The sequence below is a fragment of the Peromyscus maniculatus genome, chromosome 20, assembly GCF_049852395.1.
Source record: "Peromyscus maniculatus bairdii isolate BWxNUB_F1_BW_parent chromosome 20, HU_Pman_BW_mat_3.1, whole genome shotgun sequence".
Classification (NCBI taxonomy): domain Eukaryota; kingdom Metazoa; phylum Chordata; class Mammalia; order Rodentia; family Cricetidae; genus Peromyscus; species Peromyscus maniculatus.
In genome coordinates, this window is record NC_134871.1 from 53,170,149 (window position 1) to 53,192,205 (window position 22,057).

The 22,057-nt window shown below is 55.0% G+C and overlaps 2 protein-coding genes across 8 annotated transcripts in view; one reads left to right on the top strand and one right to left on the bottom strand.

Moving 5' to 3' along the window:
• The window catches only part of Mpped1 (metallophosphoesterase domain containing 1), a 78,256-nt gene extending 69,326 nt beyond the window's left edge, over nucleotides 1-8,930 (top strand). For all 4 annotated transcript variants that reach the window (XM_076556453.1, XM_076556455.1, XM_042264738.2 and 1 more), the window contains 3 exons: nucleotides 2,001-2,116; nucleotides 4,675-4,788; nucleotides 6,682-8,930. In XM_076556453.1, coding sequence (XP_076412568.1) covers nucleotides 2,001-2,116; nucleotides 4,675-4,788; nucleotides 6,682-6,800 — 349 coding nt within the window. In that variant the 3' untranslated portion in view covers nucleotides 6,801-8,930. The remainder of the gene's footprint in view (nucleotides 1-2,000; nucleotides 2,117-4,674; nucleotides 4,789-6,681) is intronic.
• Nucleotides 8,931-14,763: 5,833 nt separating this feature from the next.
• Efcab6 (EF-hand calcium binding domain 6) overlaps nucleotides 14,764-22,057 on the bottom strand; it is a 203,392-nt gene continuing 196,098 nt past the window's right edge. For all 4 annotated transcript variants that reach the window (XM_042264721.2, XM_042264722.2, XM_042264720.2 and 1 more), the window contains 5 exons: nucleotides 21,426-21,665; nucleotides 20,080-20,230; nucleotides 19,716-19,900; nucleotides 16,472-16,621; nucleotides 14,764-15,196 (listed from right to left, as the gene is read on the bottom strand). In XM_042264721.2, coding sequence (XP_042120655.1) covers nucleotides 15,074-15,196; nucleotides 16,472-16,621; nucleotides 19,716-19,900; nucleotides 20,080-20,230; nucleotides 21,426-21,665 — 849 coding nt within the window. In that variant the 3' untranslated portion in view covers nucleotides 14,764-15,073. The remainder of the gene's footprint in view (nucleotides 15,197-16,471; nucleotides 16,622-19,715; nucleotides 19,901-20,079; nucleotides 20,231-21,425; nucleotides 21,666-22,057) is intronic.

The window sequence follows — 22,057 nt, forward strand, 5'->3', positions numbered from 1 at the left end:
AAGCCTTCCCCTAGATAAAGCCTTACACCCTGGCTTTGTGGGTGGCTTTTCGGAGTGGTCCATGGTGATGGCTGTGTTGGTGATGATGGTGGCAGCGGAGGAGGTAGGGACAGTGATACTGGAGGTGATGATAGCAATAGTGGGTTTTAATGAGACGTGATGATCAAGGTGATGGCGGTGGTGATGGAGTTAAGGATGATGGTGGAGGTAGAGATGATAATGGTGACGGCTGTACGGAGGTGATGGTGGTGACCATGGTGACGACGGAGGTGGTAATGTGGATGGAAGCGGTGGCTGAGATGGTCGAGGCGATGGGGATGGTGATTGTGGATGTGGTGCTGAGGATGGTGGAGGTGATGAAGGGAGCATGGAGGTGACAGCCATAGTGGAGGTGATGGTGACAGAGGGGACGAGGATGGCGGTGCCAGGGCAGAGCACCGAGTTCTCATTGTTGAACAGACAGGGCCACCTCCATTTCACAGAGAACTCCAGGCACAGAGCTCCGGAGGAGTCAGGCATTTGTCAGTCGCGGTCAGCCTCACTCTCTTAAAATTCACCCCTTGTTCAAGGTCACCTAGGTGGCAGGTGGTTGACCCTCCTAACCCTAGTTTGACTCTGGAGTCCCCTTGAAGCTGTGTGTGAAGTATGTGCGTGTATGCGTGCGTGCGTGCGTGCGTGCGTGCGTGCGTGCGTGCGTGCGTGCGTGCGTGTGTGTGTGTGTGTGTGTGTGTGTGTGTGTGTAATTTTCCTTCAGAAGAATGCTTTCTAAAGATGGATGGGAGCAGGCCTGAGGAAGCATGTCTGAGGGAGGAGGCATCTGACAGGGTCACCTCTGCCTCTGCTGCTCTTCCAATGGCCAACCCTGGTCTAACCACTGCCCCCTGGTGGACACGTCCCATGTGTGGGAATCCTGTGGGGCAGGTGACCATTCTGTACCTGGGCCTTGATCCCTGGTAATCCTCGCATCTACCTGAAGTGAGAATCACGGCCCCCATCCCATCCCAGGGGCAGGGTCACCTCCTCCACTGGAGGCTCTGGAGCCTGCTCCAGTGGGTGGAAGGATCAGGCGGAGCCACAGCTGCCTCTCAATGCCTGGGGCTTAGGAGTCAGGGCCGGGTGGTGGTAGCTGGTGTGTGCTGCCTGGCTCTGGCGAGCTTCCCTGGAGGCTTGTGTGATGAGGAGCCGGCCTTAGCTTCGAGGTGCTGGCTATGACACAGGGTACCAGGTCTGCTCAGTGTCCTGACCACGGTGACCAGACCACAGTGTCCTGACCACAGGGACCAGAGGGCCCTCAGCACCATTCATACAGCATGTGTCTGCCTCCAGGGCTGGTGTCTGACACAGAAAAAGGACCTCTGATCCCCCAAATGACCCAGGGTGGCCACCCATCCTTCACACGCCCAGGTCCAGCGCTGCAGACTTGATGTCGAGAACAGCGAGCAGTTCTAGGTCTAAGAGTGACGGTCCCACTGGCCCTATGTCCCCGGGGCACCTTCCCTCCCTCTGTAATACCCCGCAGAGACCTCAGTCTTACAGCTCAGAGCCTAGGAGGACAGGGCTGGGAGTTCCGACATGGGGTTCTGTGGAACCCCTGGGAGTCCTAAGTAGTCACGTTGGGGGCTGCCAGCAGTGTAGAGCCCTTGGGTTCACAGCCAATGATGTCAGCCACGTTGGCCATGGGTAGGATTCAGGTGGCAACTCTGGGCGCATGAGGGGCCGTGGGGGCAATGCCCGGCCTTAGCCAGCTCATGGAGCGTGCTGGTGGGCAAATTAAGGGGCTACCTGCGCTGCCTGGCTGCTGCTCCTGGAGTCTGCCTGACCGCGGTCTGGCTCCCCTGACCAGCAGCTGGTCGCTCTTCTTGTAGAAGTCCTCGAGACATTCCCAGTTTTATTTTGACTCAACTCCCAGGTGCCAGGTTAGTCCTCATGACCTGTAACCTCTCTCTGACTGTGCCACACTCTTGAGACCCCCTCCCTAAAGTGCCCCCCTTCTCCCCTAGGCAGCCCTGGTTCTATGGTTGGGGGTTCAACCTCCCACGAGGCCAAGCGCTGCTGGAGAAGTGGAATCTTATCCCGGAAGGTGTCGACATCCTCATCACTCATGGACCGCCTCTGGGTAAGCTCTTTGATCTCTGGGTTACCTGCCCAGGCTGGACTGGGGGCCTTGAGGATGGTGTATCTGGTGTCTGGGACTGTGCCCAAAGGAGCCCTGGGTTGGCGAGCTAGATCCGACTTGCTGGGGGTGCCACCCTTACCTAGCCGATGTCCCCAAGGCTGAGGGCTCCATCTTCCAATGTGGCTCCTACCTGCTGGGCCCCTAACTCTGGTCTGAGCTGATGATGATGCTCACCTGCTGCCACTTCTAGGACCCACTGGCTTCCTGCCTGGGGCCCCACAACCTGCCCCAGCTGGTCCCTTCTTCTTTCCTTCTAACCTGCCTCCCAGTTCCTCCCTCTTTTCTCTGATGATGCTGTTGGTCCTCCGGGCTTGTATCTTGTGTTGACTACTGTGGCCTCCTCACTGCCCTCCTCCAATCCTAGGCACCTGTTCCTACTCCATCGTCAGTGGAGGACACCCAGAAAGCCCAGGTCTCTGCTGGGACAGCACAAAAAATATCGTCACCAGGCTTGTGCCCCTCCCCCACAGGGCCTCCGGGCCAGTGGGCCAAGTCTTTCCTCAGTTTCATCTGAGCTGTGTGGGTTCTGTGGCCTTCCTCCCCCTCATCCTTTGTATTCCCTGTTATCCTCTTCTTACTTCCTCTCCTTTCTTTTCTTCCCTCCTTCCTGATTTCCACTTCTTCCTCCCTTCCATTCTTCTGATTTATTTGTCCACCCATCCATCCTTATCCATCCATACATCTATCCTTATCCATCCATCCTTATCCATCCTTATCCTTCCATCCATCCATCTTCATCCATCCATCCATCCATCCTTATCCATCCATCCATTCACCCTTATCCATCCATCCTTATCCATCCATCCATTCACCCTTATCCATCCATCCTTATCCATCCATCCACCCATCCTTATCCATCCATCCACCCATCCACCCTTATCCATCCACCCTTATCCATCCATCCGTCCATCTTCCACCCACCCATCTATCCATCCATCCTCCATCCACCCATCTATACATCCATCCACCTATCCAGCCATCATCCATCCATCCATTTTATCAATTCATCCATTCCACATCCTTCCTCCATTCAGGCATCCATCATTACCCATCCTCAATCTTTATCTCCCATCATCCATCCATCTTCTCTCATTGATTCATCTATCCATCTACCATCTAGCCATCCATCCATCATCCATTTACCTATCCACACACTCTCCCACCTGTCCATCTACCCATTTATCCAGAACTACATACACCCTTTGGCTTCCTGCTCTCCAGGTGCCCTGCCCCAGTCACAAAGCACACCGCACACCTGTTTTGGGAATGCTCATGCACCAGGTGTCTCAGCAGGTGCCAATGCACTTCATTTCACCAGGGCAGTTGGGTGACTGCAGTTAGAGACCCCCAGCCCCCAGCCCTGCCTTAGCCCACACTGTCACACAAAGATGGGCCTGTGTGATTCCGATTCCTGGGGCAGCACGTCTGACAGTTGGATGAAGCCAGGACACAGAGACATGAACCCGTCTGCACAGTCTAGGAACTGCAGAAACTAGGACCTAGCTGTGTCGAGAACCCCAAGCCACCCCAGCACCCACTGCCCGTGTCTGCCTCCCTTCCCTGCTCCTTTCCTCTTTTCTCTGCTGGACTGTGTTCTGCTTCTCCTGGTGAAGCTTTCTGGGCGCACTGAGTTGAAGTTCTCCAACCCTTGCTGGCGGCTCCATAGCTTGTCTCACCCACCCAAACAGAGAGGGGCCGACAGAAACCTGATTGCTCACACGAGTCATCAATTATTCTTCGTTTGTGTAGCCATGTAAGGATAATAAGCCACCACCATATGGGGCGGCTCCGGGAGGCTGGCGGCCAACAGACACAGCGGGCACCATGAGAGCATGTCTCAGCCAAGGAAACCGGCTTCATGCTTCTCTGCACCCCTTCCCCCATCTCATGCATCCCAGGCTGGCCTCAGACTTTTGATGTAGCCAAGGGTGACCTTGAACTCATGATATTTCTGCCTTTACCTTCCCTGTGCTGGGATCACAGCCACATGCCATCAGTCCCCCAGAGCTTCACGCTTGATAAGCAAGCAGTCTACCAACAGAATTACGCCACAGCTTCCGTGGGATTTTGTAGAGAAAGTTTCTGAGTCGGAAATCCCCCTCTGAGGCTGTGGAGGATCCACTCTGCTTCCAGCCACTGGGGTACCGTGGACTCAGTTTGTTCTTCTCTGCAATGGGTGGCTTCAAACAACCCTTGGGGCTACTGGAGCTGAGATCTGTAGTGGGGATATGTACCTAGGCCCAGGTGCCTGGCCTCCCCTTGGCTCTTGTGATAAGGAGCTTATCACATCCCTGCCAATGAAGGGAGGTTGAGCCTCCAGGAGCTGCCTCGTGACTGGGCTTCTTCTGAAGGTCAGAGGCAGGGCAGGGTTCTGGAGCTCGCTGCACTGGGAGCGAGGAGCCATGTTGGGGCTGTAGCATAGGACTCTAGGTCCTACCCAGTCTGCACTAACAGATGCCCACCGTCCCCGTCAGTGACCCCATTGTCTTCCCACACAGGCTTTCTAGACTGGGTCCCCAAGAAGATGCAGCGTGTGGGCTGTGTGGAGCTGCTCAACACGGTCCAGAGGCGAGTCCAGCCGCGGCTGCATGTCTTTGGTCACATCCACGAAGGTGAGTGGGCAGGCGGGGAGGGAACCTCATATTGGGGCGCTTCTCACTGGCCCTTCTGAGGGGCTTCCTGCCTTCCTTTAGTCCTGCTCACCAGCTCCCTCTCTGACTTCTGCAGGACACAGCCTGCTCCTGTGGTCCATGCCTAGACTGCCTCACATGCTTGCTGCCCCGAGTGGCAGGGATGCCTACACTGTGAGCAGGTGGCTCACAGCCCTGGCCACCCACACTGCCCCACACAGCCAATCCCTGCACACTGGCTTACCTTCTTAGTCTGCAGGCATTCCTCATAGAGCCTAATCTCAACAACTGATACACCTCCCTACCCCCCTACCCCCGCCTCCCCCAAACCTGTGCTTTCAGACAGGGACTAGCAGGTCTCGCAGTCCCATCTCTGACAGGAACTACGGTGGCTGCTTGACGTGGGGTGGGCACTGACAAGGCTTGCTGCCCCAGGAATGTTTGCTGGTCTGCTGACCCTGTCTGTGGTTGGACCAGCAAGGCTCCTGGGCCTTCACCCTGCCTGCAGCTAACAGTTTTCTAACTTGGAAGTAAGCAAACTTGAAGCATTTCCTGAACGTCCCTGTGGTGTCCTTGGGAGTCAGGATAGCAGACCACACTTGTCTCTGGAGAAGCTTCCAGATCGCTGAGCAGCAGTCAGGCCGTCAAAGGCGGAGCAAGGGAGCTCATGGGACAGCTCGTGATTCCTGAGTTTAGGATGCTGGTTGTCTTCTTGGACCCTCCTGTGCGTACAACATATGTAAGGTTGCCTGTGGCCCAAACCACACCCCCCACTCCATATTTGTATAGGCCAAAGGGAGCTCCCGAGAAGACAGGGAGCGAGTATCCCTTCTGTGTGGAGACAGTCTGAGCTGGAAGAAGGGATGCCAGCAAGCAGAGGTGGTGGGGGAGGGTGTGTGATGGGGAGACAGGAAGGCGACAACGGTAACTGTGGTGGTTGTGAGGACAACGGAGATGATGATGAGGCTCTCTTTGCTGCTGCTGGTGCCAAGGACGGTGGCGGTGGTAACCCTGATGATGGTGAGGATGGTGAGGATGTCATGACCGGGCAGTGCTGGTCATGAGGAGGGCGATGGTGATGGGGATAATCGTGTGGCGATTGTAACAATGAGGGTGATGGTGCCATTGGCCATGAGGTGGTAGTGGTAGTGTTGATGCTGATGATACTGTGGACAGGGATGAGGACCGAAGAGGAGGAGAACCTCCAGTTGTGAAAACGCTGACGCCACAGTGATAATGGCAGTGTTGGGGACAGCCACAAAAGTGGTAGTGATGCAATCCAGAGGGGAGTACTGATGATGATGGTCATGGGGTTGATGATGTCATGGTGGTGATGGCAGCGATGGGATGGTGACAAAGATAATGCGGCTGCTGATGCTGGTGATGCTGATGGTGGTGGTCATGGGGATGACGGCAGTGATGGGATGGCGCTGGTGGCTATGATGATGAATTCATATCTGATATGATATGGGGCTATCGGGGACTGTGGACATCAGGTGAATATACCTGATCACATCTGATGATACGATGATGCCGACAGTGGTCCGAGGGACCGTGCTGATGTCGCCATGGTGATGATGCTGATACTGAGGAAGACGACATGAGGGTGAAGACAGTGACTTACTATGTGCTTTTCCTGTGACATATGCACTGGCCTAAGCCCTGCACAGGGGTGGTGACCTCAGCTGGCCCTCCTGACAGGCTCAGAAGAACCCTCTTATTATCACTTCCATTTCACACGTAAGAAGACTGAGCTTGAGGGCCGCAGTAGCTTGCCCCAGACATGTCCTGCCCACAGTGGCAGAACACAGGTAGCTGCCACAGCCACGAGATAGCTTCAGGTCCTGGCCTGACAGGTGTATGCTTACTTTCCAGGGTATGGTGTCATGGCGGACGGGACCACCACCTACGTGAATGCCTCCGTGTGCACTGTGAACTATCAGCCTGTGAATCCTCCCATAGTCATCGACCTCCCCACGCCCCGGAACTCCTGACTGCTCCCCACTCCAGCTCTGCCTGCCCGTGTCAGCTCCGTATGCCTGGCCGAGAGCCTGGATCCCCTAACCCACCTCCTCCCATGCTGAACAGCCCAGACGGTCCATCTGGCCATGGGACCAGCCAGCAATGAGCAGAATCCTTGGGATAAAAGAGATTGCCTTTGACTGTCAGCCTTCTGTCTTCTGCAGCCGGGGCCTTGAGCAGCCCCATCGGGGTACTATGCTCACTTCTGTTTTCTGTGTGTACATCTGTCCTTCATTACAGGGCCTCACAGGCTCGCAGCCCTCTCTCGCTCGGGAAATGACAGAAGCATCATCCCACTCCGTTCAACGCCTTCCTGCTTTGAGAAGCCGCTGCCCTTGGATGAGTTTGGGGGAATTTTTATACACAATTGTCTCGCTACCCAAGTACATCTGTGTGGCTGTGGGCCCCAAGTTTGGGGGATGTGTGGCCTGGGCACAGACAGCCTTTCCCTGGCTGGAGGGAAGGAGATAGGCCTGCTCCTTGTGTGCAGGGATCTTGGAGTGTTCAGGGACATCTCAGGAATTCCGTCAGCCCTACAGCAGTTGGCTTGGCCTAGCCCCCCTCTTCCTTAGGACCCCGCTGCTGATGTGGACAATGGCTGAGTGTCCCAAGCTTCTGCTCAGAGCCTGGATTTGGGGGGCTTGGTTCTTCGGGGTGGCCAGAACTTGCTGGTTCCTCAATAATAGTGAGGCCATCTTGGGTCCCCTGGGACCACATGACAATGTAGATCATAACGTCCAAGGGGTTCTGCAGGCTGAGGCCCTGCGCCTGGTCATATATATGTCCAATGTGTGGGGCACACGCGCCCCTCCAAACCCAACCTGGTTCTGTTAGTGTCCACCATGGGCTCCACTCCTTGATGTGATTTTCCCTTCAGAGGGCTGTTTGCTGGGCTTGTCAGTACCACTGGTTACCAGGAGGTGGCGCAGTGACAGAGCAGCCCTGGGCGCTGATGTCCATGCCACCTGGGGCTGCAGCCTTTCTTGGGGTAGGCCTGGGTGAGCCCCCATCTTCAGGGGCCAGAGCCAGCAGTCCCTGGGTCAGGGGGAGGCAGGGTCAGAAGTTGTCTTTATTTAAAATGCTGATATTTGTTCTTTGTGGACTATTTTTGCACTCATTCTGATTCTTAGTAACACGTCACAAAAATAGTATTATTTGTCCTGATTCTTTCCATTTGACACCCTTTATGTCATGCATATGACACGAGGGCCTCGCTTCCTCGGCCTGGCCCAAGCCTTGGGGACCAGCTGTCCTGGTTCCTTTTATTCAGAATAATCTTGCTTTATCTGCGTCATTCCTGCAGGTAGGGAGGTACTCATGCCCTGTTGTAGAGACGAGGCCACTGAGGCCAGAGAGATGAGGTCCCCTGAGGGTGCACAGCACAGAAGGGGCATCGACGAGATCTGGACCTTATCTCTGGCCTCACCGCCCTCACTGTCACCACCAGAGTTCTCTCCCTACAAAGCAAGGCACGGGCCAAGACTGATTTGGAAGGGTCCAGTTCAAAACCAGCTCTCATTCATTCTCAACCGAGAGTCCCTTCAACCATGAGGAATTCTGAGCTTTGGGCTCAAAATCCCAGCATCCTGTGAGACCCGCTCCCAATTCTTCCCCTGCAGGCGAATGAGCTGGGCTTGTGAGGCTCACTGTAGGTGAGGCTGCATTCCCAGGAGGTGCCCTGCACTGGCAGGACAGTGGTGTCACACAGGCCATGGCGCTGCAGGAATCTTGCTTGGGCCAAATGGCTCTTGGTGTGTGGGGACATTTACAAGGTCTCTCTTCTGTGCCTCAGATGCAGGCATGTTTGGGGCAGAGAAAACACACTCCCGTGTGCTGTCTCGGCTCCACAGCTTCTATGTGGACCAAGACCTATAAACTTAAAAAAAAAAAAAAAGTTTTCCTAGGGCATCTTCAGAATACGGCATATTTTTATGTGGAGAAGAAAGGCGGTGGAGGCAGCTATCTTTAAGAGAAAATTCATTGAAAGTCCTCAAGATTTGAAAGATGGTGGCCTGCTCCTCAATCATTTTGGCATAACTTGATTGTGGCTGTAATTTTTTTGTCAAGCATGTCAGACAATAAAGTCTTTGTAAAAAGAAAAAGCTGAGTCTGCCTGGATGCTCTTTCTGTGGGTGTCCCTGGGTCATGAGGGGGCAGAGGGAGGAAGAACTCCAAGTTCTAGAGGCTAAAGAATCCCTCTTGCATGTGTGACTAGACCCTCTGCTTAGCCCCACCTCCTGTGTGCGCAGGGGCTGCAGAGGTGGTGCCATGGGCAGGGCTGTGCTTGACTGGATGTCTGAGCTCCTAAATGAAGCATGGTGGTGTGGCCCAAGTGCTGGCTTGTTCTGAAAGTGACATGGCCAACCAGCCCTAGACAGACAAAAGGTTCGCATATTTCCCAATTCTCTTCTGGCGACAAAATTTCTATCATTTCTACCCATCCATCTACCCAACTATTCATCTTTCCACACGGTCATTCACTTGTTCATTGGTTCATATTTTCATATACTCATCTACCTACTCACCCAGCAAGCTATCCATCATCCATCCATCCATCCATTCATCCACTATCCATCCATCCAGTCAGCCATTCATTCATCCATCCATTCATTCATCCATCCATCCACCATCCATCCATCCATCCATCCATCCACCATCCATCCATCCACCATCCATCCATCCATCCATCCATCCATCCATCCATCCATCTACCCACTCACCCATCAAGTTATCCATTCTTCAATCCTTCCACCCATCCTATATAACCCGCATCTGGCTCTTTCTTGATCCAGACACAACCCTTAGCACTTCCCAAAGGGCCTGGCTTGGATTAGAGAAAAGTTGGTGGTGGACAGGAACAGAGGTAGAAGGGAAGATTAGTAACGGTAGATGTTACCAATCCAAGGCCACAGAGAGCCAAGGATGGCAGTGGACGTGGGCTGTTAGTCACTGAAAGGGGGTGTGGAAGTAAAAACGGGTGTGAGGAAAAGCCACATAGTTCTGTTTGGGCCTCCTGAGCAGGGGGGGGGGGACCTGGGGCTGTGAGAGGAGGTGTGCTGTGGTCCAGTTGACAAATGACATGAAGTAGAAGCCTCTCTTGGGACACATCTGCCATAATAGGTAAAGCCATGGATCTGGGGCAGAAAAGGCCTGAGGGGTGGCCTAGGACAGATATATAATAACCACCTCATAAACCTTTCCTCAGACTGCTTCCCTGCCCAGGGCCTCACAGGCCTGCAGCATCCTGTCCTGGGACCTTGACTTTTGAACCATTGCTCCTGAAGCCCTGTTCAGTCTGAGGAAGCACCAACGTCTGCCCGTAACCACTGGAGCCACAGTAGGGCTCCCGGACAGGCACGGCCCTCTGAGGCTATTGCCTTAGGTGCCATCACATTGGAGCTGCTTTGTGCACCAGAGTCTCTGGAGCTCACCCTCCCTCCCTTCCTCCCTCCCTCCCTCCCTCCCTCCCTTCCTCCCTTCCTCCCTCCCTCCCTCCCTCCTCCCTCCCTTCTCACTTCACACCTTAGGCAAGCACGCTGCTCCTGAGCTGTACCCCTCCCTCCACAGCCCTGTTGAGACGGTAACAGGGAGTCGGCCGACAAGAACTCATCGGAGCATGTGGATGTCTTGACCCTCCTATCTCCATCTCCTGAGGGCTGGACTCACAGGGAACTGCCAGGCTCACGGGGCCCCGGGGGTCGGAACTCTGATTCTCTTGCGCTGGCACACATGCGCTTTAACAAACACTAAGCCATCTCTCTTGCCTCTTGCTGATGATATTTAAAATCTCTGTCTATTCTCTCCATCTGTGGGTTGGTCTTTCTAGTTCCATTCTCAGAGCAAGTGTTGAATTTTTTTTTATTAAGCCCCATTTGTCATCCCCCCCTCATTCCATTGTTTTTTTTTTTTGTTTTTTTTTTTGTTTTTTTTTTTTGGATACTGTTAACATTTGTAACAGGTGTTTCCCAAAGTCTCATGCAGTGACAGGCCGTCATCAACCTGTGGATCTACTGGGAGGCAGGGTGTCGCAGGAGGAAGTTAGGCTACTGCAGGCATATGGGCAGAGAGCGTGTTGGGAGCCCAGCTAACTCCCTTCCTGGCTGCCTGCCCCAAGGGGAGCAGTCCTCTCCACCACGCCTTCCTGTTACATGGACCACACAGCCCAAAGCGACCAGGCCAATGGCCGGAACCTCTGAGAAGGTGGGCCAAACGGAACCTTCCTTCCTTAGAAGTGTTCCGTCTCGGGTGTTTTGTCGCGGCGAGGAAAAGCTGAGGAATGCAGGTGTTGCTTCCAAACTCGAGGCTGTGCGGGTTTCTCTCATGTTTCAGTTCTGTTTCACATACCTGTGCATTCCAGGATCATATCACATGGTGGGGGTGTGCCAAGGTGCACGTTCTGCACACGGGCACTGTTCCTCCATGTGTCAGAATCAGCCGGGTGCATCCGTGTGGGACATTTCTGGGCTTCTCATTTTTGTCCATCATCTTTTGCTGACCCTGTATCCCTAACTACCGTGCTTGGGTGTGTATCTTCAGATCGGCCCACGTGAGCCCTCCAATTTTATTTTCTGCTTTTGAGGGAGGATTATTTTCTACATACATTGTTGGGTTAGCTGGTTGCTATCTACCAAAAACACCCTCTGAGAGCCTGGCTGGGGCTGTAGAGAAGGCACTGTTCAAACTGTGCGGGGGTTGGAGATGACTCAGTGGTTAAGGGCACTTGCTGCTCTTGCAGAAGACCAGAGTTCGATTCCCAGAGCCTCCATGGGGTGGTTCACAACCACCTGCAACTTGAGCTCCCCGAGGATTTGACCCCCTCTTCTGGTCTTTGCAGGCACCTGCACACATGTGGCACACAGTCACATATACACACATACAATAATAAACATCTCGGGGAAGACCCAACTGTGAAGATGTGTCCACAAGTCTTCCCACCCAGGAGCGCTGCACATCTCTGCACTTTGATCTCTGGTTTTGTTTTTCAGTGCTCCATAGTCTGCCACTGTTCAGGACGACCTGTGGAGTGCTTTTAGGTTTATGTGTTCTACTGGGAGGGGCTGTCGTACGAGGTGGAGCTTTTAAACTTCCATTCTGGTTGTGCCTGCTAACTGGAGATGCTAGTGACGTCCAGTGACCTGGCCGCACACTGCCTATTAATTCTAGGAGCGTTCTGGCTCTCAGGAATGTCCTGTGCAGTCAGTCATGCTGGTTCAGCACAACCATTCTTGTTTCGACTGCTGAGAGGTTTGTCTGCGTGTGTGTGGGGGAGGGGAGGGGGGAACCAGTGTGCACAGGTGTGTGCCTGCATGTGTATGGGCGTGCATTCGAATGCACATGTATATGTGCATGCATGCATGCAGACCAGAGATCAACCTTGGGTGACCTCCTCGGTTGCTCTCCACCTTATTTTTGAACCAGGGTCTCCCCTGAATCTTAAATCACCAAGTAGGCTAGGCTGGCCGCCTGATGAGCCCCAGCGATTCGCCCGTCTCCACCTCTCCCAGCACTGAATTCCAAGCGCATGCCACCGAGCCCTACTTTTAAACGTTTCCTTTGGGTTTTGTGTGTCTATAAAGCTGCATCCCCTGCTTGGGTAGGGTCTTTTGCAAGCTGTGGTGTTTTTGCCGTTCTCCTCTCAGCCCTCCTCCTCTTTGGCCATCTGGGGAGAGGTGGTTTCTGGGAAGAGGTGTTGGGGTCTTCACCCTGGACCTCTGCAGGTAGTGGGCCTCTTCCCTTCGAGGGTCCCGCATCTGTCTGGTAGGATGCTCCAGGGTGTGCGTGTGGCTGCACCTGGTCCTGTGTTCTTCCTTCTGGTGTTCAGTGTCGTCAACAGGTTTGTGGAGGTTCTCTACCACACACTCCTTCCCTGGGTTCTCTTTCCTCATTTCCTACCCGACAACTCCAGTCTGTCATTTTCTCTCTGCATCTATCCACACGTTGCTGACCCTCCACCGTGTCCATTGCTGACCCACTGCCGCGTCCATTGCTCCATTTGCTGACCCTCCGCCGCATCCATTGCTATCCACTGCTGACCCTCCACTGTGTCCATTGCTGACCCACCGCCGCATCCATTGTCATCCATTGTTGACCCTCTGCCGCGTCCATTGCCGACCCACCGCCGTGTCCATTGCTCCATTTGCTGACCCTCCACCTTGTCCATTGCCGACCCACCACCACGTCCATTGCTCCATTTGCTGACCCTCCACCTTGTCCATTGCCGACCCACTGCCACGTTCATTGCTCCATTTGCTGACAAGCCCACCATGTCACTGCCTTGACCTTTGCAGCATTTGTCTTGGTCCCCGGGTTTTCCTCTCTGCTGGAGTTTCCTGTGTAGTCGGTGTTTACGGTCTTCCTTTTCCATTATCATTGATAACAAGCAGGTCTGCTTCTTCAACCTTCTGGTAGTTTCCAAAATCCACGCTGAATCTGAGCCCCATGCTTGTCTCTGCAGACTGTTCGCTTTGGAGCATCGGATCATATTTTTGTTGAAAGCTGGGCGTGTAGACCAAGGGGCTTGCACCCTTTCCCATTCAGGGGCAGGAAGTGAGCATTCTGGGCTCTGTGGGCTACCTCAAGTCCCGCCTTCTTCTACTGCTGCCATCCTCTTCCTCTCTCAGCTCCTCAGCAGTGCTAGACAAGAGTGTCTCGGCCACGGGAATCCAGGGGTTGGCTTTGCCTTCTGAGGAGGAACTGGCAGAAGAAACAGCAGGTTCTGAGTTCAAGGTTGTGTGAGAGTCAGTGTGGGGAAGATGAAGGCCGAGGCACCGGATGAGATGAGTGCCAAGTTCTAGGCACATGTGTGAGCACCCACAACCGCCTCACTCCATCCCCCACACTGTGGATTTCAATAGGTTACTCAACCAACGCAGGGACCCTTTCGGTTTCTGGGGTTGGAGTGGCACGTGCCAGCTCTCCTAGGAGCCCCGTGTCTCCTGGTCTGTGTTAGTGAGGGACTGCAATGTAACCCTATTGGAGGTGTCACACCAGCCTTCTGGCCGACAGTGCTGGGAAGCTGGAGATGTGGCTAAGTGTAGAGAGTAGATCTCCCTGTGCCAAAAAGTCCAGCAGAGCGGACCCCTGAACCCAAGCTACCGCCCAACTTGCAGCTTCGCTTTCTTCCTGAGAGGGGGATCCAGAGGCCAGGCCTGGCCAGCCTAAAGACCTTCCCAAGCTGTGGGTGCAAAGCAGGTCTGCACTCTCACCCTACCAGCTGGACTTGGTGCCCAGTGCTACGGTCGGGGGGTGGGGGTGGGGGGGTAGGGGTGCACCCTGCATGGGGATGCTGCCCACGACTGCCCTCCCCAGAGGTCATGGGAGGCTCCCCAAGCAGGTGACCTTAGAGTTGGACCTTGGAAGGAATGTGGAACTCAGCAGAAGAGGGTAGGGACATTGACCTAGTTTGCTACTGCTGTATAAACACCATGACCAAAACCAATTTGGGGAGGAAAAAGGTTTATTTCATCTTACAGCTCTCAGGTCACACTCCATCACTGAGGGATGCCAGGGCAGGAACTAGAGGCAGGTGCTGATGCAGAGGCCATAGAGGAACGCTGCTTACTGGCTTGCTCCCCCATGGCTTGCTCAGACTCCTTTCTTATATGATTCAGGACCACCTGGCCAGGGGTGGCACTGCTCACAGTGGGCTGGGCCCCCCATATCAATCATTAATCAAGAAAATGCCCGACAGACTTGCCTACAGGGCAAGCTGATGGAGGAAATTCCCCAGTTGAGGCTCCCTCTTCTCAGATGACTCTAGCTTGTGCCAAGCTGGCAAAAAACTAACCAGGATGGACATGGACATGGGGATCCAGCTGTCCTCTGATCTAAGACGGAGGAGGGTGGGCAGAAGCAGCCTTGGCCCTTGAATAATAGTGCAGGGACCGTGGATGGGAGGGGGTGCCCTGCAGGCAATCATGAACAAACCCCCAAGAATCCCAAGTTTTGAAACATTTTATTAGTAGTAGTTCTTTTAAAGTCTCAAGAGTCATTCCTGCAAAGACTATTTTATTTGCTCAAACTAATGAGTGAGGACGCCCGAGGCCAGCGGCCGCCCTGCTGTTGTGAGAAGCCCCAAAGGGGGTTGGGGCGAGAGCCTGCACATCTCGGGAGCCTGATGCTGGGTAGGGTTAGGCTCTGAAGCCGCTTTGGGGAATTCACTACAGCCCTCCATGGTCTGGTTTTGCTAGTCTTGGGGACAGACCCTGAGGCCCCATCTGTCCCCAGTGCAGCCCCGCCTGGATGTCTACTGCAGGAAGGCACGCAGGAAGTCATTGTAGGAAATCTTGGAAGAGAGTGACTTGTCATAGTACTCGAGCACGTGGAAGAACTCCTCCTCCGACAGGTTGATGCTGTACTGCCGAAGCACCTGGTGGGCGGGAGGCTGATTCAGCAGTGCTGGTGCCTGCAGGTGACTTCCCTCATCCCTCACCCACAGGCTCAGGGCGTGGAGGAGCCCCGGCTGGAGATGCTAGGTGCCCGCCGCCGTCACCACCTCTTTCCTCCTCAGTGGCAGGACCCAGGACACCTTCTCTGAAGGGAAGGGGCATGCCTCTTTCTTAATCTGGGAAGAGGTGGGGGCACACTGCACACACAGGCCACCTTGGACTGTGAGGTGGGGAAGGAAGCTGCGTGTTGAGGGTCGCAGGACAAAACTGGATCCCTGACCCCACTGCTGTGCTGGCTCGGGAAGTCCCACCTCGGGCCTTCTACATGGTAAGGAGGAGTCTTCCTCCTGAAGCTGCTACTGCCTTCTTACCCTCACAGTCCAGACAAATCCTGCTAGAGATTCCTTATAGTTTCTCCTCTGTGGCTGATGCTATCATTCATTCCTAAGAAGAGCTAGAACATGGGCTACAAGACCCCAGGGCCCCAGGATTAGGGCAGCTGGTGGCCATCGTGCCCAATGGGAGAAAAGCAGACGAGGAAACTGAGGCCCCGCTCACACCCCTATGTCCCTCACCTCCGGCTCTGCTGAGGACATTCCCACCTTATTGTCCTCTATGCTTGTCACACCCTGGGTCCCTGGGAAGGGGAAGAGAACCCCAATCTTACTGCCTCCCATCTGTGATGGACTAAGACAGGCTCCCTGGCTGGGGTGGTGGCTGGCCCCAGCGCGCATGGGAGGCTGGAGCGGGGTATGAGTAGTTGGGTTGTGGGTGGGGTGCTGAGGGTGGCAGACTCAGAGTTATGTGGCACCCAGGATTAGCTGAAGCCAAATGGCACCACTCTGCTGTGCACTGTGGGGTGCTGTGGGGCTCCCTGTGTGGGAGGCTGTATCACATACACACTCTTGGGCTGTCCCAACAGTCCCAAGACCCTGATAGGACACAGGAGTAGATCCTAGGCCTAGACAGGGGCCTAGCAAAGGAAGCAAAGGTACTGCCTGCACACACACACACACACACACACACACACACACACACACACACACACACACACAGACACACACACACACACACACCCTGGAAGTTTCCAGAAACCTTTAGGGAAGAGAAGCTGTAGCCCGCAAGTAAGGAGTAAGAAGGCCACAGAGCCAGGGCCTCCCTGGGCAAGCGCAGGGGCTCTTTTGGGCTTTCCACGCTACTGGCCTTTTCATGCTCCCTGCTCCAGGCAGACACAGCCACAGAGAGCAGAGTCTTACCTTCCTGAAGTCAGCCACACTCAGGAGCCCTGTCCCGTTCTCATCGTAGGCCTTGAAGGTACGCCGCATGGGCCTCCAGCAGTGAACGATCTTGGGCTGGATCCGCAGCAGGGCTGAGTAAAAGGATGGAGTCTCCACACCGGCTTCTTTCTAAAACCGAGATTAGGGAAGCGCTTGGGAACTGGGTGGGCCTGGAGGACACACGGCACACCGCCCCCTCAGCTGGTGGCCTGACTCTGCTCCATGTCTCTGCAATGAGGACCATTCAGATCGACCATCTCGGGGGTGCAGAGGCTTGTGGGAACACCTCAGAGTTACCACAATCTGCGGGGAGGGGTCTTCTTTCTACCTCCAGTTCCCAGATGGAACCTTGAGGCTGAGGGAGGGAACATGATCCCAGCTCTCATCCAGTCACGGTAGGTCCCACGTGCAAGGACAGGGCCATGCAGACACTAGGCCAATTTCAAAGTCATACAAAGAGGAGGCCTTCTAGGGGGTTCTTGTGATGCGGGCATTTGGAAAGCTACAGGGTATGAAGGGTATAGGGAAGTACCACCAAACTGCTTATTCCTTTAGGTACTATGGGATGAAAACAGGATGTCTGAGTATTTTATCCCCAGCACACATCTGTGTATCATGGAGGTGAACTATAGGCAAGAACAGGAAGCCAGTACCAGGAAAGCCTAGTTGCAACATGGCGCCTACCTAAAACAAACTAGCGAGGTTACACTGCTTCCAGTTTGTATGTAAATTAGCACCTGGGAAGAAGACACCCCCATGGCCCCAGAGCTTGGCTAGCTCACCATCTGCCCACCTGCTAGGGTCCTGCCTAACCTGGCTCACCCATACCGGGGCCCGGCCCAACCCAGCCCAGCCAACGCTGCTGCTGCCTGTGGCCCAAACTGCCTCCCCATGCCACGCCTGCCCCCTCTGTTGAAAGTGCTGAGCAAAGTGGAACCTCCAAAGGAGGAAATCTCCCTTTCAGCTTCTCTGTCAGGTGGCTTCTGAGCTGAGGCTGTGGTACACCGTGGCCAGGATGGCACAGGGCTCCTCTCTCTTAGGAGGGCGTGGGGGCAGGGAGTCTTTCCAACCAAGGAAGGAGAAGCCATTCTGTACTCGATGGACACCTGGGGCAGGGGAGTCTAGTGGATATGTTCTGGGACAGCTGGCAAGAGCCCCCGTCTCCTTGTGCCACTCAGAACTCCCATCCTGGCCCTCCGGACTGCCGAGGGATGGGGAAAGGTCGGGAGGCGCCCTCTACTCTAGAGAGTGGGTCAAAAGAGGCATCAACACACTCTCCCCCACAGAGACCCATCATCTATTCTCCGTAGACCATTCTAGCTCATTTCTAGAAGGGGAAACTGAGGCCAGCGGAGCAGAAGGAGAGTAAAGTAGGGGAGGCTTTGCCAGGTACAAGATCCCCCCATGGTTCTCCAACTAGGTTCCTGGGCCCCAAGAGACTCCACGGAGGACCAGAACGGCATCTCCTGCCCCATAGGGCTGGGCTAGCTTGAGGCACACTTGGCTTTGCCTTTAACTGGCTCCTACAGGTAAGCAGCATCAGGTACTGGCTCTCACCTAGAACTTTCTGTGTGTGGCTTCCTGCATGGCTTTTAGGACGGACCATTTGCTCCAGGCCCTCTGATGGCTGCCCAGGTGGGTGTGTGGGTGGGGTGAGGTCATCAGCCCCCACTGAGCTATAAGGAGATTGGAACTGGATTTGCTTGCTCCTGGGCCTGCATGAGCTACTCAAGCCATGCTTCCCACACTGCTGCCCAGCAGTGCTCCCAGCCCAGTGGCACTCGGCACTCCTCATCTGACTCAGCATCACAGACTGTGGAAGAGGAGCCTAGAACACTCTTTGGAGTTCCATGTTCAGGAGAAATGTGAGCAAGGCTTAGGGTGTGATAGAGCTTGGGGAAGTGCTGGATGTGGTTTTAATGACTGTTTCACAACTGAGAAGGGAAGGGAAGACCCCTGGTTGGGTCTTAGTGTCTTTGCCACCTTTTGAAGCCACAGCTAAGTGCTGGTGATGAGGCAGGAAGATTATTGCCAAGGAGTTTCAGGCCAGCTTGGCTTACACGGTGAGACCCGGTCTCCAAAATCTTTGTCCACCAAGAAAGAAAGAGAAAAGGCAAGCAAGAACAAAATGAAGAAAGGAAGGACAATCACAGAGGACGAGCAGGGGTGGTGGTGGGGTGGGGTGGGGTAGGTGGTGGTGTGGGTGGTGTGGGGTGGGTGGTCGTGTAGTGGTGGGGTGGGTGGTGGGGTGGGGTGGGGTGGTGGGGTGGGTGGTGGTGTGGTGTGGTGTGGTGGGTGGTGTGGTGTGGTGTGGTATGGTGGGGTATGGCGTGATGGGGTGTGGTGGTGTGGTGTGGTGGTGTGGTGTGGTGTGGTGGTGTGGTGTGGTGTGGTGGTGTGGTGTGGTGGTGTGGTGTGGTGGGTGGTGGTGTGGTGTGGTGGTGTGGGTGGTGGTGGTGTGGTGGTGGTGTGGGTGGTGGTGGGGTAGGTGGTGGTGTGGTGTGGTGGGCGGTGCTTGGGTGTTAGAGAGTTGCTCAGGCCCCACCCACTCTCAGCCCAGGCTCCACCCCCGGCTGCACACACAGGTTTAATTTGGCCGTGAGCCCTGGGCGTCCACATGCCCACCTGGCCTTCTCTTTAACTCCCGGGGCACTATGCAGGAAGAAGCGCTGCCCCGCCCCGAGAAAGACCACTGTGGGTAGATGGCCCCCACCACAGACCTCCAGCCTCCAGCCCCCAGGATGTATCTTTAGACTCCACCCCTCAGAGTTCCAGAAGCAGAGAGAAGACTTCTTTCCATTATTTTTAAAGAAATCGAGCTTCTAGGACGTTTTAAATGTCACAGATAGGATGCCCCCCCAAGTCTCATCTTTACCCCCTTTACCCTACCTGCAGGAACATGCCTTGACATGTAGGCCCGCCATCTTAGCTGACATGGCGGCCACCTTCCACCGCCCCGGCCCCTTTGGGTAGTGGGGGAAGAAGATGCAGGGCCTCACTCCCAGAGTGAGTGGGTAGCCAGAGGTCCAAGGGGCCTTTGTGGGGAGGTTGCAGGGACATCTGGGGACATCTGTCAGGTGAGTCCCGGCTGGTGGCAGGGCGGAGCCAGGCTCTGACCAGCAGCCCCCCCTGCACCCCCCCCCCCCCCCCCGGGGATCCTGCGTGCCCAGGTCCACCTGGTGCCTGGTTCGGGACACCACGGTCGCCAGGACGGAACACCTACCATCTTGTCCGCATTCTGGATCCTCATCCTCCGCATCAGTGAGGTCTCCTTGGCCTTCAGCAGGAGGACGCAGCTCTGGATGAAGTCGCAGTAGGCGAACTTGCCGTTGCCCTTCAGGTCATACTTGACAACGAGCTGCTGGCTCTCCTCCTTGCTAATGTCCAGCTTGAACTTCTCAACGAGCGCTGAGGACCAAGCAGCCCACAGTGCCGTTGGTAGGGGTTCAGGCATCCTTGCCCTCATTTAGCTAGCGGACACGAACACCCCCACAGGCTCCTCCCATCTCCCCCATTCCCCCCCCCCCCCCCCCCCGCAGGGCTGGCGGGACTGATGGATGTCTCCCCAGGGGTGGAGTCAGACGGACCCAGGAACTCCGTCGCGGTCACGCTCCCTTGCTTGTCAATGTCCTTCTCCTTGCATTCCTTCAGGAGCTCCCGCCAGCAGCCCTGGATCTGCTTGCGGAGCTTGCTCTCAATGGGCTCACAGTTCTGCAGGAGTGGGGTGCCCACTGGGGTCTGTGGGGAGGGAGACAAAGGGTCTCTCAACTGGAGGTCTCATGGGGGCAGTCATGGGAACCACAGAGTGGACTTGAAGGTCAGCTCTGCAGGTGCCAGGGGAGGAGATGACCTTACTTCCACCCGAGAGCCACCTGAACCCAACCCATAATAAGCAGAATAGCTTTGGAAATAAATACAAAGCCATGTTTTAAGAGGAGAGCACTTCTTCTTGCCCTTACTAAATCCCAGGAACTCCCCAAATTCCTTGACTTGGGGCTCCCTCCACCCTCAAGAGGCAGCCTTTCTGGGGCCTGCCTCCTTAATGCTATGTGTGTTTCCCTGGATTCCCAGTTCAAAGGCCCTGAGTGCTGCTGGCCAGCTCTCTGTCCAGATCTCAACAGATCAGCAGCCTAATCTCCCTCCCAACGCGGGGAGACTAGGAGGCAGCTAGCCTTAAGGAATATCTGATTCCTGTTCTACATTCCTCTGACTTCCCTGGAGACCACCACATTCACTGTCTGTCATCCTGAAATCTGTGACACCATACATAACCCTCTTGAGTGGGTACCTTTGTCCATTTTGGGCTGTAGCAAAAACCCAGTGCATAGTAGAGGTATACAGAGGATGGTGCTGGAGCACATGATGGGCACTCTGTCTGGGGCCATGCTACTCCAGGCACGAGGTGTGAGCACACAGCAGCTGCCTTGTGGGAATGTGTAGTGCGCTCTCAGTTGCCCTGCCCTGGAGACTGTCATTCAAGTCATTCCCCAGGAGCCTCCTTCTGGCAAGCCTGGGATGACTCAGTCTAGGGCTCAGGGCTCTGTGTCACACTGAGGACTGAGGCCCAGGAAAACACCCTGGGCCTCACCTGGCTCTGGTGTAAATTGGGAACACATTCATCAGTATGGATGGTGCCCAAGGTCAGGGGACTGTCCCTCTCAGAGCCAGGTTTCTTGCCTATGGATGATGTGCCCTTCTGTCTCTTCTTCCCCTTCTGGCTCTTTCTACCCTGCCCTGCCCCCACTCTTGCTCAAACTCCCGCCCCCCACCCCCTCAACCCCCCACCGCCGGAAACTGACACTAGAGCCTCCCCCAGACTCATGAACCCAGTCTCTCAGTCACCTGCAGTCTGGGGGAGAAACACTGGGGGCCCCTGTGTGCATGGACCTGCCAGGAGGTGACATGGGGCCCCTGTATCAGGCTGGGAACTCACACAGGGGTGACTCCGTGATTTCGCAGATCTGGAGTCCCGAGAAGGAGAGCAGAGGGTGGATCTGCTTCCTTGGGAGACCTCAGGGGCACTGCTTCCCCTCTGGGCAACGGTCGAGTCTCCAGAGTCACCTGCGGCCATGGGCGGCGAGGGTGCTCTCTCGGTGCCGAACCTGCTGAGGAAGTCCTGGTACTTGAGCCTCCCCTTGGCGTTGACGGGCATCTCGCTCCACAGCCTGTCAAACTAAGGGCAGCAAGTCAGTCCAGGGGGAGTGGGAACCCAGCAGGAGAGACTCTCCTCCCGGAAGTCCTGGAGGAGTGGGACCAGAGGTGACAGGAGGTGACCGTGGGCCAGGGATCATGTCATTTAAAAAAAAAAAAAATTAAGAAAGGAGAAAAAAAAATCCATTTGGTCTCTGCAGGATAGAAGCCTCTGGAAGACTGTGGGGGGAAAAAAAAGGCAAGACAAGGGGATTATTCATGGCTTCCGCAGGACATTTTTTAATTGAATTGGGTCCTCAGTGAGCAGTTTAAGGCCATTAAATCTTGTGATTAGTCACAGTGACCGAGCTGTGGTGCATAAAAACATTTTAGGAGAAGATGCAAATCAAACCGGGCCCCACCTGCATCCCAGGG